Source organism: Gymnogyps californianus, chromosome 18 (genome assembly GCF_018139145.2).
Source record: "Gymnogyps californianus isolate 813 chromosome 18, ASM1813914v2, whole genome shotgun sequence".
Classification (NCBI taxonomy): domain Eukaryota; kingdom Metazoa; phylum Chordata; class Aves; order Accipitriformes; family Cathartidae; genus Gymnogyps; species Gymnogyps californianus.
In genome coordinates this window covers 5,539,465-5,551,866 of record NC_059488.1, presented here as the reverse complement: position 1 = coordinate 5,551,866, position 12,402 = coordinate 5,539,465, and the positions used below count along the sequence as shown (strand labels likewise).

At 44.0% G+C, this 12,402-nt stretch overlaps 1 protein-coding gene across 1 annotated transcript in view; it reads right to left on the bottom strand.

The window, feature by feature from the left end:
• Positions 1–12,402, bottom strand: part of COL27A1 (collagen type XXVII alpha 1 chain) — a 212,037-nt gene that overhangs the window by 112,211 nt on the left and 87,424 nt on the right. The window contains 5 exon segments of the mRNA XM_050907800.1: positions 1,379–1,423; positions 3,794–3,847; positions 4,749–4,793; positions 10,125–10,178; positions 12,222–12,275. Coding sequence (XP_050763757.1) covers positions 1,379–1,423; positions 3,794–3,847; positions 4,749–4,793; positions 10,125–10,178; positions 12,222–12,275 — 252 coding nt within the window.

The following is a 12,402-nucleotide window of genomic DNA, read 5'->3' as shown; positions in this document are numbered from 1 at the left end:
GGAGCCCCCTCAGTGGCACCTCACTGTTACAAGAGCCAAGCGTTAACACTGATTTTCTCTCATCTTTCTTTCTCCATCACCGCTAAATCTCTTACTGTCAATCCCTCCAAACTTTTTCACCAGTCCATTGTTCCCTTTAGGTTGCGCTTCCTTTAGGGATAATACCTAGCCGGGAAATATGGCTACATTAAAATGATGCTGTCTGCCTTTGCCTCCTGAACCCCAAGACAAACCATGTAACTCCTGAACTACTTCCTGCAGAAGAAAAAAATAGAGGTGGGGGATGGAGAAGAGTCCCCAGTTGGCTCCCTCAATCCACACAATGCAGATATCTCACCTTAGTACCCAGTTCTGATTGACTGCAGTTGAACTGAGAAATGGCTTTCTTGGGTAGCTATAAATATTTCAGTCCTCAGCACTCAGCAGTGCAAAGTGGGAAATAATTTTCAAGTCTTACATGCTGCACATCTACCACCGGATAATTACACGAGGTCCTGGTTAGGCCAGTGAAACAGATGCACCAGGGAAAACTTCATCACTTGCAGAAGTGAGGTGAGGAAGCTGTGCTATCTCAGATTTTCCTCTCTCCTGCAGGACATTGAACATGCCATCTCCCTTCCCAGCTCAGGAATACAGCTAGCTACAGGGTCAGCATTTGTTTATTCCTTGCAGTTTTCCTAGTGATGAAAGCCAGCTGGTTGAATTTACTGCATACAGAGAAAGTATCACATGTTAGAGAAATGGGGGATTTTATTGGCTTTGAATCTCATTGTGAATTTACAATTGCAGGAAAAGAACAAAATGTGATTAACGAGAGCCTTAACTAGTAAAAAAAAAATCCTTTGCAGTGAGAATGAACCCCCAGCAATTCAATTTGGTAAGCAAAACCAGGCAGAACAGGGATATTAATGTTTGTATTTGCACATGGCTTCAAGATGCTGGCTTGCTATTCTGCATAATGATATAAATCACTCCCAAACCCAGGACTATACCCAAAAGAGCCCATATTCAGCATGGTCGAAGACCGCTGAACCACACTTATTGAAACTAAAGAGGCCTTTGGGAGATGGGGCTTGCAGAAAGTTCGTACTTTGGTCTTTGGTAGGAATTTGTATGCCATTCTTTCCTCTCCTGCAATGTGAGCTTTGAAGAGGTTGACTTTGTGTCATCAGCACTATTAGTGAACTTTGATCTTGATACATTCCATGTTTAATTTAAAAAATTTAGCAGTGTTTCAACAAACAAGCGGTGTGCAGTTCAAATCCCCTGAATCCAACAAATTAAAGCAACTAGTCTCAGGATTGCAAAATTAAGCATAGTTTCTTGAGAAGCCTTTAGTAAAAACAAGTAGAGAAAAGACAAAGGAAAGGCTACTTACCCGACTGCCTTTTGGACCAGCTTCCCCTATGGGGCCAGGTAAACCCTAGAACAGAAGGGAAAAAACAAAGACAAATGTGGACAGGCTTTAACTTAACCTAACGAGCAGTGCCAAATCCCCAGCATCGTCCCTGCGTGGTTCTGCTTTCAGTGCCGAGTCCAAGGCGTATCAACAAAGGAGAAAAAAGGACAAAATGATACGAATAACAAATCTCCCATTGTTGGGGAGCTGGGACTCTGCAGAACCTGAGACTGCTGCACATAGTGAGCCTTCCCCGGGGCTGAAGTAGAGATTTCTGATCATAAAGACCAAAAAGGCTAATGCAGCAGGGTGCACAGAGGTTGCGTTACGCTTCGGATGCAATGTACAGTGATGCTCTGTACCCAACAGCTCTCGGTTCATTTTCCTGCCTAACTGAACACATGCATAGCAAATGCCAAATGTATTTCAATACCTGTTTAGGGAACACAGGCGGGCCCTGATGCAGTGAGAAAGCCTCTCTAATTTCTACAGCCTAGAAAGTCACTTAGCAGCGCAGGTACTGCAATATCTCTAACCCTTTGCAGCATCAACTACTATGGAAAGAATTGAAAATACATTCCCCATTCTACTTCTATGTCTATTGCTGTTCACTTAAAGTACTGTGAAAAAGAACCCTGTAAAAACACATAATGAATTTTCATGTTTATTGTCTTCTAGCACGTTTCCAGGTCAATTTTTTCTAGTTCCAAATGTTGTTGGGCTTTTCTGGGGGAGGGGGGGAAGGCTAAGTCCATATTTTCTTTAGCTGGCAGCACTGCACACTCAGCCTGGGATCTGAAAGTCAGGTTGTGCTCTTTCATGGCTCATGCATCGTTGCCAAAGATTTCAGCCATCGGGGTGAAGTTAACAATTCTGCCTGTGATGCGCAAATCAAAACAGAGCCAAGCGCTCTCTCCCATAGCGCTGCAGAGCCAGCACAGCTGACAGGAGTAACAAGTAGTAAAATCTCAGTAAAGTAAACAGCTCTGATGCTGGATACACACAGCATTCAGGTATGCTGAAAAAAGCTGCCTTAAAAGCAAAAAAGTCACTTTCCTGACCCAAACCACATTTTAAGAAAGCACTTTTGTTTTTCGTATGTCAAGTGCAAAGATTTCACCCTGCTTATCTGGCAGGCAGAACACTGCTATGAATTGCTAAACAGCATTCATTAACCTTGTATGTCCAAAATAGCTTGGACCTCTTTGTATTAGTCATCTAACACACATTCACACCTAGGAGACTCTTTGGCATGCAAATCTCTAACAGCCTTTCAGAATATGAATGGAGCATTTAGTCAGGTGCATAAAGCTCTCATCCAGTTCTACCATCTGCACTCTCCAGCACTTACTGTGCTGAGCAAGGTATCAGTTTAATTTTCAATTTAAAATGGATCATGCATTCTTGATAGTCTGAGGCAGGGGGATGCAGACTTGTGCTGCACATCTAGTTCACATTTAGTCCAATAACCTGCACATCTGGGTAAAAACTCACATATGAACTCATGACAAGTCTGAAAGACTCATGACAGGCTGCTTGGGGTCTTTGACATCTGTCTAGCCTTTTAGCTATGTACTTAAACGTGACGGAATCCAACATTAATCTGTCCATTTTAGAAAACCATGATGAACTCATTTCACTGTAAAATGTTACAGGGCCAAATCTTCTGCTCTCCAACAGATTCCATTTACAGTCTTACAAATTATTCCTCTTAATTTTCTTCCTACTCCTCAGCATCTTCCATCAGTAAGACAATAAAGTGTCCAATCTTGATCCATTTTCCTTTGCACACTCCATTCCTAAAGTTCTTTGTGCATTTTTTCAGAATGAAAATAAAGACTTGTTTTTCTTTCATCATCTTTTTTGCAGCTGCAAATATGATTTTTATATATATTTATGGTCCATGCATAATTTTATATGTATGCATATATGATTATGCTAGTGAATTTTACTAGTGAGAGTTCATCTAAATCTTTTCTTTCGGTAACACGCCTTTTTCTGTCCCAGGTTTCTAATCTGTTCAACATTAGATGCAAAATGTGCCTAAAAGTGAAGGGTTAGCAGCTTGCAGATATGTTTCTCTGCTCTGCTGTTTTGTTTTGTTTTTTTCCCCCCTGTTGTTATACTGAACCAAAAATTTGTCAGATTTTGCTATAGAAATTCAGGTTTTATCTATCATAGGCATAAAATACTTTCTAACAACCTTAGCGTCCCCCAGAGTTGAAAGACTGTGTCATTGATACAGCATCTTGGGGAGGGAAGAAGGAAAATATTCAGACATATTCTAGAAGTCTGCACTGTCTTTAGTGGGGCATGTACTTAGCAGGGCATATATTTAGCTACCTGCACACCCATATCCCTAGTCTGTGCACAGCACGATGAGATTTACTGCACCTGCCTGCCAGGATAACCTTTGGCACCTGGACTTCCATCTGGTCCTCGTTCGCCCTTTGGAAAGAAAAAAGAAAAGGCACAGAAGGTAAGGTGAATGTCACACTCGGGAAGCCTTTTTAGCTGCTTCATCCTTTGAGCTGGGGGAAAGGAGGGTGGAATGGATTGACCTGATGCAAATTCGTAGAGAGGAAGAAAATATTAAGGGTAGACAGTGGAATAAGTTAATGAGGGGGGAAAAACACATGGAAGCCAAGTCAATCGGATCCATGCATTAAGCAAGTGTTGCTATTTCTCCTTCTCCCTCCATCTGCAGTGAAAGCAGCAGATAGTTTGAAACAAGGAGGCTAAGAGAAGGTGTAAGGCTGCATCTATATCTGGCATATGGAACCGTTTTACTGGTGGGAAAGCACTGCCAAAATTCTTCAAAACTAAATGGATTCATGTATAATATCCTTTAACATCATTGCTAACAGGGCCTGCTATTCATTGCCTTTTTTTTCCTGAACTGCAAACATCAGACTTAACCAAAGAAAGCAGGGGGAGAAAAGGGGAGAGAGGGAATGGGCTTTGGGAGGGGAATTACACATTAGTACTCAATATGATGTGGTTAGTAAACTCCAGGTGAAATTAATGTAAAAGGAAAAATAAAGGGGGAGTAGGGTAAGCTGGTATTTCTTCCACCACGTAAACTTAACATGGTTGAGCAATAAAAATTAGAAAGTAAATTTAGAAACTCCAAGGCAGTCTCCTCCCACCAACCTGCTGATGCTCGGTCAGTGTACGTGCACAGCTGCCGGCAGCACGGGAGTTCACTGCGCATCCCCTGTGTGCACCAAGCTGCCCCTGGAAGGAGCTGGCTGTCCACACCGAGCGGCCTGTACAGCATCCAAACTAGCATCAGTCAGCAGATCCATCCCTCTTTAAAGGTTCAGTGTTGGAAACTGGGAAGACTCACCTGGTCTCCAGGGTGACCTGGTGGTCCAGGATAGCCTTTATATCCCTGTTGAAATAGGATGGAAGAGATGAATAAGAAGGAAAAAAAAAAGAAGAATAATAAAATAATCTGGTTTTGGTTTGAATTTCTCTTTGCAGGTAGGAGTAAAGTTCTGAGGAGAAGCAGGTTTTTAGATACGGGATAGCACTACACAATCACACAAACTTTTAACGTGCTGCTTGGTGCTTGCGTCACCCCAAACCCTGCCGATGTTCCCAGACTCTGCTGCAACGCGGTGTGGCAGCAGCAGCAGCCTGCACCCGCTGGGGTCTGGCCTGGTGGTTACTCAAGAAGGACTTGCTCCATAAGGAGACTTAGAGTTGTATCTACACTCTGATCTATTTGTAATCTACACCTTTAGCAAAGCTATCCTTAATCCTTAGGAAACCACAGGCTTGTAGGGTGAAATGTTGGCTTTGGGCAAGTTGGGGGACTACACAACATGAGTCACTCGCATTTCAGAGCACTCACTCCCGCTTTAGAACTTGAAATGCCATAGGAAACACCAGAATAACCATTTACTGTCAGTTTTGTTTCTAGCTTGAATTTGTCTACCTTCCAGCTTTTCTAATCTAATTATTACAAGGTGTGACAAGATCCAGAGTCCTTCATTATGAAGCTACCTAAAATGGTGAGCAAGCTGTCTCTTAACCTGCTCTCTCTCTGCTGAATTAATTAGAATGAGTTTCTTAATCCAGCTTGCTAGCTGGCAAGTATTGCAGGCTTCAAATCATTCTCGCAGGTCTTTCATAAACCTGCTTCAGTTTTTCAGTTTTGGTTTTTTTGGGTTTTTTTTGTTTTTTTTTTTTTATTTTGAGATGCAGACACTGGAGCAGGACAAAGGTAGCCTGTTGAACTGCAGACTGATCAGTATGTATTTTAAGAGAGTTTGCTTTCTCCAGGATTTACCTAGAGCTCTCTTCAAACACCGAGTAAATTCTGCAAGTGACAGGCACTTCAGATCTTTTTTTCCCCCCTCTCCTTTATTATCTTGCTTCAGCTATTTAAAACAAACTCATTTCCATCAAGTGGAGTCAGAGTAGATTAGAAAATTAAATTCAGTTGCAGAGATGACTGTTTAGCTGGGCTACTAGCAAGATTTAAAAAAAAAAAAAGGGCAGAAAATTTAACTTGAAACAAATAGAGAGAGAAAATAAACAAGAAACAATCCTTGCACAAATACTACAGAAATAACAGAATACCTTCAGGGTGGGTTACAACTGCTAATTGTAACTCAGTCTCTGCTACTCACCCTGTCCCCAGCCAGGGCTCCCGGCACACACTGCCTGTCTGCGAAACCCACAGGGGAGCATCCCCCTGCTCTGGAAGCCATAACCAAACCCTGGTTTGGCCGAGGACTTGGCCTTTTGCTTCACTCACCAGATGAGCCCAGGCCTGTTTCTCCTCCCAGGTCCACACCTCTGCCTAATGGCTTTTTTATTTTTCCCATGGGCTATTCTAGACCTGCAGCCTAAGCCTTCACTGGCGGAGGTATGCACTGCTCTCAGCCATCCTGGCTACTACCCACTCCCCTTTGCATTCCTCCTTGCTCATTATTTCAGACATTTTGGCCTGGAAAAATGTTGATTCCCTTTTCACCAATTCTCTCCTGCTTGACCTTGCTGATGTATGGTGGCCCGCTCTTTTGACTGAGCTGCACCTCCCGAGAAGGTGGTGGCTGACCTGAAAGACCATTTGGCTACTGGCTGGCCCTTATCTGAACCACCTCGAAGGTCCTTTCTCTAAATGCTGCTAGTGCATTTCAGCCAGTAGCTCCTAACTGGAAGTGCCTCAGCAGCTCTTGGAGCAGGACCAGCAGATGGGACGCCCTGCCCCTCTCCAGGAATCCGGCCCACGAGGTCCTCTCTTGCTCTCCCTGGCTCCTCAACAGAGGGTCGGCATCAGCAGAAAGGAGGGAGGATGCTCCAGCCTGGTTGGGTGTCTGGCCTGAAGGTGAAGGCACATTGTGAAGGTCCAGACCCACCTGGGTGTGCAAGGCTCAGTATTGGTATCACCCGTCCCTGGAGCACGGACCAGCAGGGCATTGTGCAGATGGAGAGCATCTGTTCTGCCCCCCCCCCCCCCCCCCCTCACCTCTTCCATAGAGAGCTGCCAACAGAATCAGCCCTGGGTTCAGCATCTCCAGACGTGCCCTGGGATTTAGCATGGAGCCCATGGGGTTTCCTCCTGGGGCTTCTGCCCAGCTCCTCCAGCCATAGCCCGGAGCAGGAACTACCTTTGTCTCCAGACAGCTGGAGCACCTACTTCCATGGATACAAACACTTAGAGATGTCTCGCTCCCTCCACTGATAAGAAAGAGTTGCCTAGCTTGGCTGCTCTGAATCATTCTGCTCTGATTGGGTTCCTGCAGGACAGGCATTTCAAGCCTGCAATGTCCACCCAGAGCAGGTGGTTATGAGATAGTCCTTGAGATGCTCAAAGCACGTCCTGAGCTAAAGTCTGCACCAAACATTGCATTGCTATCTCTATAATGGTGAATGGCACTTAAATATGTAGACACTCTACTACTGTTGCATCCTATTAAATATCCTCCTCGCTACATATAATGAGCTCTGGGAAGCTTCGAATGTGTGTTTCTTCATAGTATGCTGCAGTTATTTCTGTCTCAGGTTAATTATAGCGAGGAGAAAACAGAAAAGCTTGTGTATGCTAAAGTTGGCTGCAATGTGAAAGTATTTACCTGCTAAAATCCTCTTCAAATAGCACTAAAATGACAGGGCAGAGGGTATGAAAACAACTGCATTTGCTCTTTTATCCAAACACTTCCTGATGATTACAGGGTGCTCAACACAAAGGGCTGTGATTTAGAAAGGAAATTGCACTCCAGTGAAGGATTTACTCATCTGTGATGATATTTATAATCCACGATCTCCTAGCTAAAAAGGATCATCCTGCACTTTGATAGGAAATGTGAAGAGTAAAGAGGCCAGCGAATGAGATCTGCATGACAGGGTGTGTTTTGAAGCACTGACCAGTTCCCAGCTCTGTCTTTACTCTCCGAGTGACTTGAATGAAGCTTTTTCTCTCTCACTGCTGCTGTCTTCTACAATCTTGTACTTTGCTACAACCATTTTCTCCTCCGCAGCATTTGAGGCTGGGAGCAATGATGCAGTGCTCTGCTGAGATCCATCTGCAAGGCAGCTGTAGTCTGCGGCCCCCAACCAAAAGCCAAAGTCCACAGACACCTCATAGGCACCAGAGGGAAGGGCAGAGGGGACAGCCAAGTCCTGCCACTGTTCCTGAGAACTGCTGGTCAGCAAAAGCAGCACTTGCTCTGTGTGGAGAGGATGAGAATGACATCTGCTGCTTGAAAGGCAGTTTCATATACTCGTCGATGGGTGCAGGCAAAATGACTTTGGGGGTGCTCTGAGATCAGACTCTCCAATGCTACAAAGAGCAAAGGTCTGCATTCACAAGGCAGGCACTGCGGTGTGAGCCACTCTATCCAAAACCATATGCTGCTTGGTTGTGGCTCCAGCTCATGCTGCTGAGCCAGTTGTTTCATTTAGTGGGAAAAGTATTTTGTTTCCCCTGGTGAAACATTTTGCCTATTTGCAAGTTTCTACATGGCGTTTTCAGATCAAAGCCCTTAGAACTCTTTTCACAGTCCCTCCATGGAGTGAGCAGGAGGGATGTCCATTTCCAACGCGTTGCTGTTTTCTGGTAGCCAAGATGTGTTGCCCACCTTCAGCCAAACACCAGCATATTTCCACTGGGAGAATGCCAGCAGGGAATCCAGATAAAAAAAGATTTTTTTCCAAACATTTTTCCAACAGCTGTAAATTTTTTCTTAATGCAGGACGCTAATAAAAGCCAGGTTACACCAAAAACACCGCCAGACTAGTGCTACTGGGAGGTGTTTTTTTTTTAAGCTACACCAAAGGAAAAATTTCAGCATCCAACTTGCTCATTACTTGAAGAAACAGAAGCATACCCCTGCCTTTGCATGTCCTGGGGGAGACGAGATCAGATGTGAAGGCCATGTCCTGGACTCAGGAATGTCTGTTCAATCTGCTGTTCCTTCTCCACTTTTTCCATGAGTCCTTGCACTCCTGACATTGCATTTTGCTGATCGTAACCACAAGGTTTTGTTTTATGAGCTGTTATACCAGGAAAATGGTACTCTTTGCACCCTATTTGCTAGAACTTGTTTGTGACAGCAAAAGATCGGTCATTAATCACTCTATTGCTCCTAGCTCTACACAGCACCCCAAGCATGACCAGCCTTGGGAGTAGAAAAACAAACCCAGCCCCTACTCTCAGCAATTTGATTCCAATATAAAGCATACAACAAACAATCATGGAGAGGGAGGGTTTCTTTCAGCCTCCTCCACAGCTTCTTTCTCTCCCCAGAGTCTTAAAGCATACCTGAGTGGGTGTTTGTGTGCAGCTAACTGGCCTGAGGAACAGTATATCTTCAACGGCCCATTGACTGATGAAGAGATTGAAACAAGATGCTAATTTTAACTGTTCAGCTTAGCTAGGTCGTATTGGCTTGCTGGGAAGGGGAGTCACGGCCGCTGAGCCCAACTATCAAACAGCTCCCTGCAACAGGTCCAGCTTCCAAAAAACCAAACCAACCTACCAACACAGCCTGGAACTGGCAGGTCAACTGAAATGTCCTTGATATATAAAAGGTATGGATCACTAAGGTATTGCTGTGCAGGCTAGCATGCATGAACACGAGCATATACACTGCTGCGACATGAAGGCAGGGATGGATCTTGTGCTCTATCCTTATGTATCCTCTTCTAGGTATAGGTTTGTTGTTGGTGATGTTAACGTTGTTGAAACATCAATAGGGAAGCAAATAAAGCAAAACCTGACTAGTGCTGTCAATCTCCAAGCAAAATAGAGGGAAGGCATACAGATATTTTGTTTGAAATGTGCTTTACCAGGAGAGATAGTCAAGGTTTCCTTGGAATGTCTAAACCTGTTCTGAATCCAACCTTTGAGCATTGATGCCGGTTGTAGATCCATTTAGTTAACATATTGGCTTGAACCAGATCTAAATTCAGCTTGCTGATGAAGACTCAGTGTCAGGGTGCACAGGAATGATGCAGTGCAATGGGACATGGAATACAAAGAAGGAACAGAAATCTGGATCCAGAATTCTATTTCATACCCTTACATAGTCTTGCTGGTACAACCTTTAGGCAGTTGCTTCAGCCTATGTCCCAGTTTATGCACCTGTGAAACAGGCATAAGACGTTTTTGCTGGGTACTAGGACTTAATTAAATCTTCTAGGTAGAGTTAGAGGAAGAAATTTTAAAATAAAAATATTGATCTAATTCACTAGAAAAGAATACTCTTACCTTTCTACCAGGTGGTCCAGGGAACCCAGTCAAACCAGGTAAGCCCACGTCTCCCTGTAGGAAGCAAGCAAGTTGAATTAGTTTTCAGCAACAGTTTCCCCATACCTAGTGTACTGTTACAGAAATTATTTTGCTGACAGTAGCACCCAGCTATTAATATTTCTGATTCTAATCGCAAGTCTTCAAAAACTGACTGGATAAGAAGTGTAGAGTTAAACAACATCTCTATTAACTGACTCATATAAATAATAAACCCAGTTAATTAATGGCAGCTGCTGCTAGAGTCCAGCTTTTTGCCAGCAAAATGAATGCCTTTTTTTTTTTTTTTTTCAATGATCTCATTCAGTCACGTGCTTCATTTGCCTTTCGATAGGCATTTAAATTCGCCAAGGCAAGAAAATTTTAGCTTTTAAATGCAATAAGAACAACAGGTACCTCCTGCCAAATCCTGTGATTGTGCTCATACTCTGCTACTGCACTGGCTCAGCCCGCGGCTCCAGTTCAGATGGCGCTGATGGTATAATTTTTTAACCTACCTATATGACATGGATTGAACCTTTGCAGGCTGCTGGCGGGAGGATTTTTTCAGTGGCCTGTACTTTTGAAAAGGGATTGCATCACATCCCAGCTGGCATACCCAAATCATCATAGGAATGGAGAAGTGCATTGCTGTGAGACCTCTCTAACATCCAAACTGTTTGTACAAGCCCATTTTAGCCTCCTCTGATTAGGATCAAAAAACCCTTTAGAGCCTCTAACACTGTGCTGTGCCTGCTCACTGAAAATGCATTTGGAGTATCTAGCTTGAAAATTAGGCATCACTCCAAACTCCTGCTGGAAACTCCTTGTTTCTATTACTGCTAACAGGAATAAAGCCTTGTTAACATGAGCTAAAAGTGATCTGGATCTCTCCCTTTCTTACACTGAGCGTGCTTGCAAGAAAACCGTTCCAGACTCTGCGGGTGGATGATTTCCATGTGATGCCATTCCGATGTAGTGTACCAGAAATTTCAAAAGGCATCTCGTGCTGTTAAGTTAAAAGCATCATTTCAGACTTAGCCTTTCAATGTTTTCTAGCGTCACCCTCCATCTTGAATTTGTGCGGCTTGCTGTACTTCATGGAGGCATCTGGTTTCAAATGAAGGGCCTAAGTTCTTCATGGCTGATGCTTTCTATTAGCTGCGCATTTATAGCAAGGCTTATGATGAAAGGAAGAGAACCAGGCTTCTTGCCCTGGACATGAGTTATGAAGTATTGTGCATGCACCACTGAAAGAACTAATTGAGGTAGATGTTGTGGAGCCCTGATGCTCTACTGTTCATTTCTAGACTTCTGTGAGGCCTTGTTGCCTCAGTAAAAATCGCTCAGCTGTGAAACAGCAAAAATGGGAGTTGTAACTTATTGAAAAGAATTAGCAGAACTCTAATCCTTAACAATTGCTAAATCCAGAAACCAGCTACACTTCCCAGTTGTGTGCTTTGTGTTGATTTGAGTAGACCCTGGTGGAAAGGCCTCTGGTTATCACACAGCAGGGTCCACGCATTGCCAGTGCAACGGTCTGAGAAGCCTTTTCTCCACCAGTGGGACAGCAAGGCTGCTCTCACAGTAGTGATCTGCTGTGGACCGCATACGTGATGTGAGGCAAACCACTGTTTCTCAGCTCCTTGGCAAGAACATCCTTTCCTTTTGCCTTCAGGGTTTTTATTGCTCACACTGGGATTGCCTCTTTCTACAGCTGCATGCCCAGCGGCGGCAAGGTGTGGCTGTATCTCATACGCGCTAGTTTAAATACTTAGCTTAAGTTGCCACGTGCTTGCAGCAGCAGGGACTTAAGTTTGGGCTGCAGATTACGCATAAAATGGATAAACACTTGGACAACAAAAAGCTGTGGCAGCAGGCACTTCAGTGCACTGTGGGCAATAGCTTAGCTAACTCTCTTTAGTCCTGAATCCAGGGTCTAAGTCTTAATTTTCAGTCCTAAGTCTACTTGAGTAGCTGTGATGCTTGTGGCTGCAGTACGGACTCCCTCCATGTGTATGCACAGGGCTTAAAGCGCACCATGGTCTTGATGCCTGCGCACTCAGGGCAACATCTTACCTTCTGTCCATTGCGAGCTTTTCCAGGCGACAGCCCAGGATCGCCTTTCTGACCCTGAAACGAAAAACTTAAATTAATGACGTAATCCAAGGACCCAGCCCATAGATGTGGTTCCGCTTCCATCAAGCCTCCAAATTAGAAAAATGTTTTATCTCCATCTTGCCCCGACATCCCAAATGTA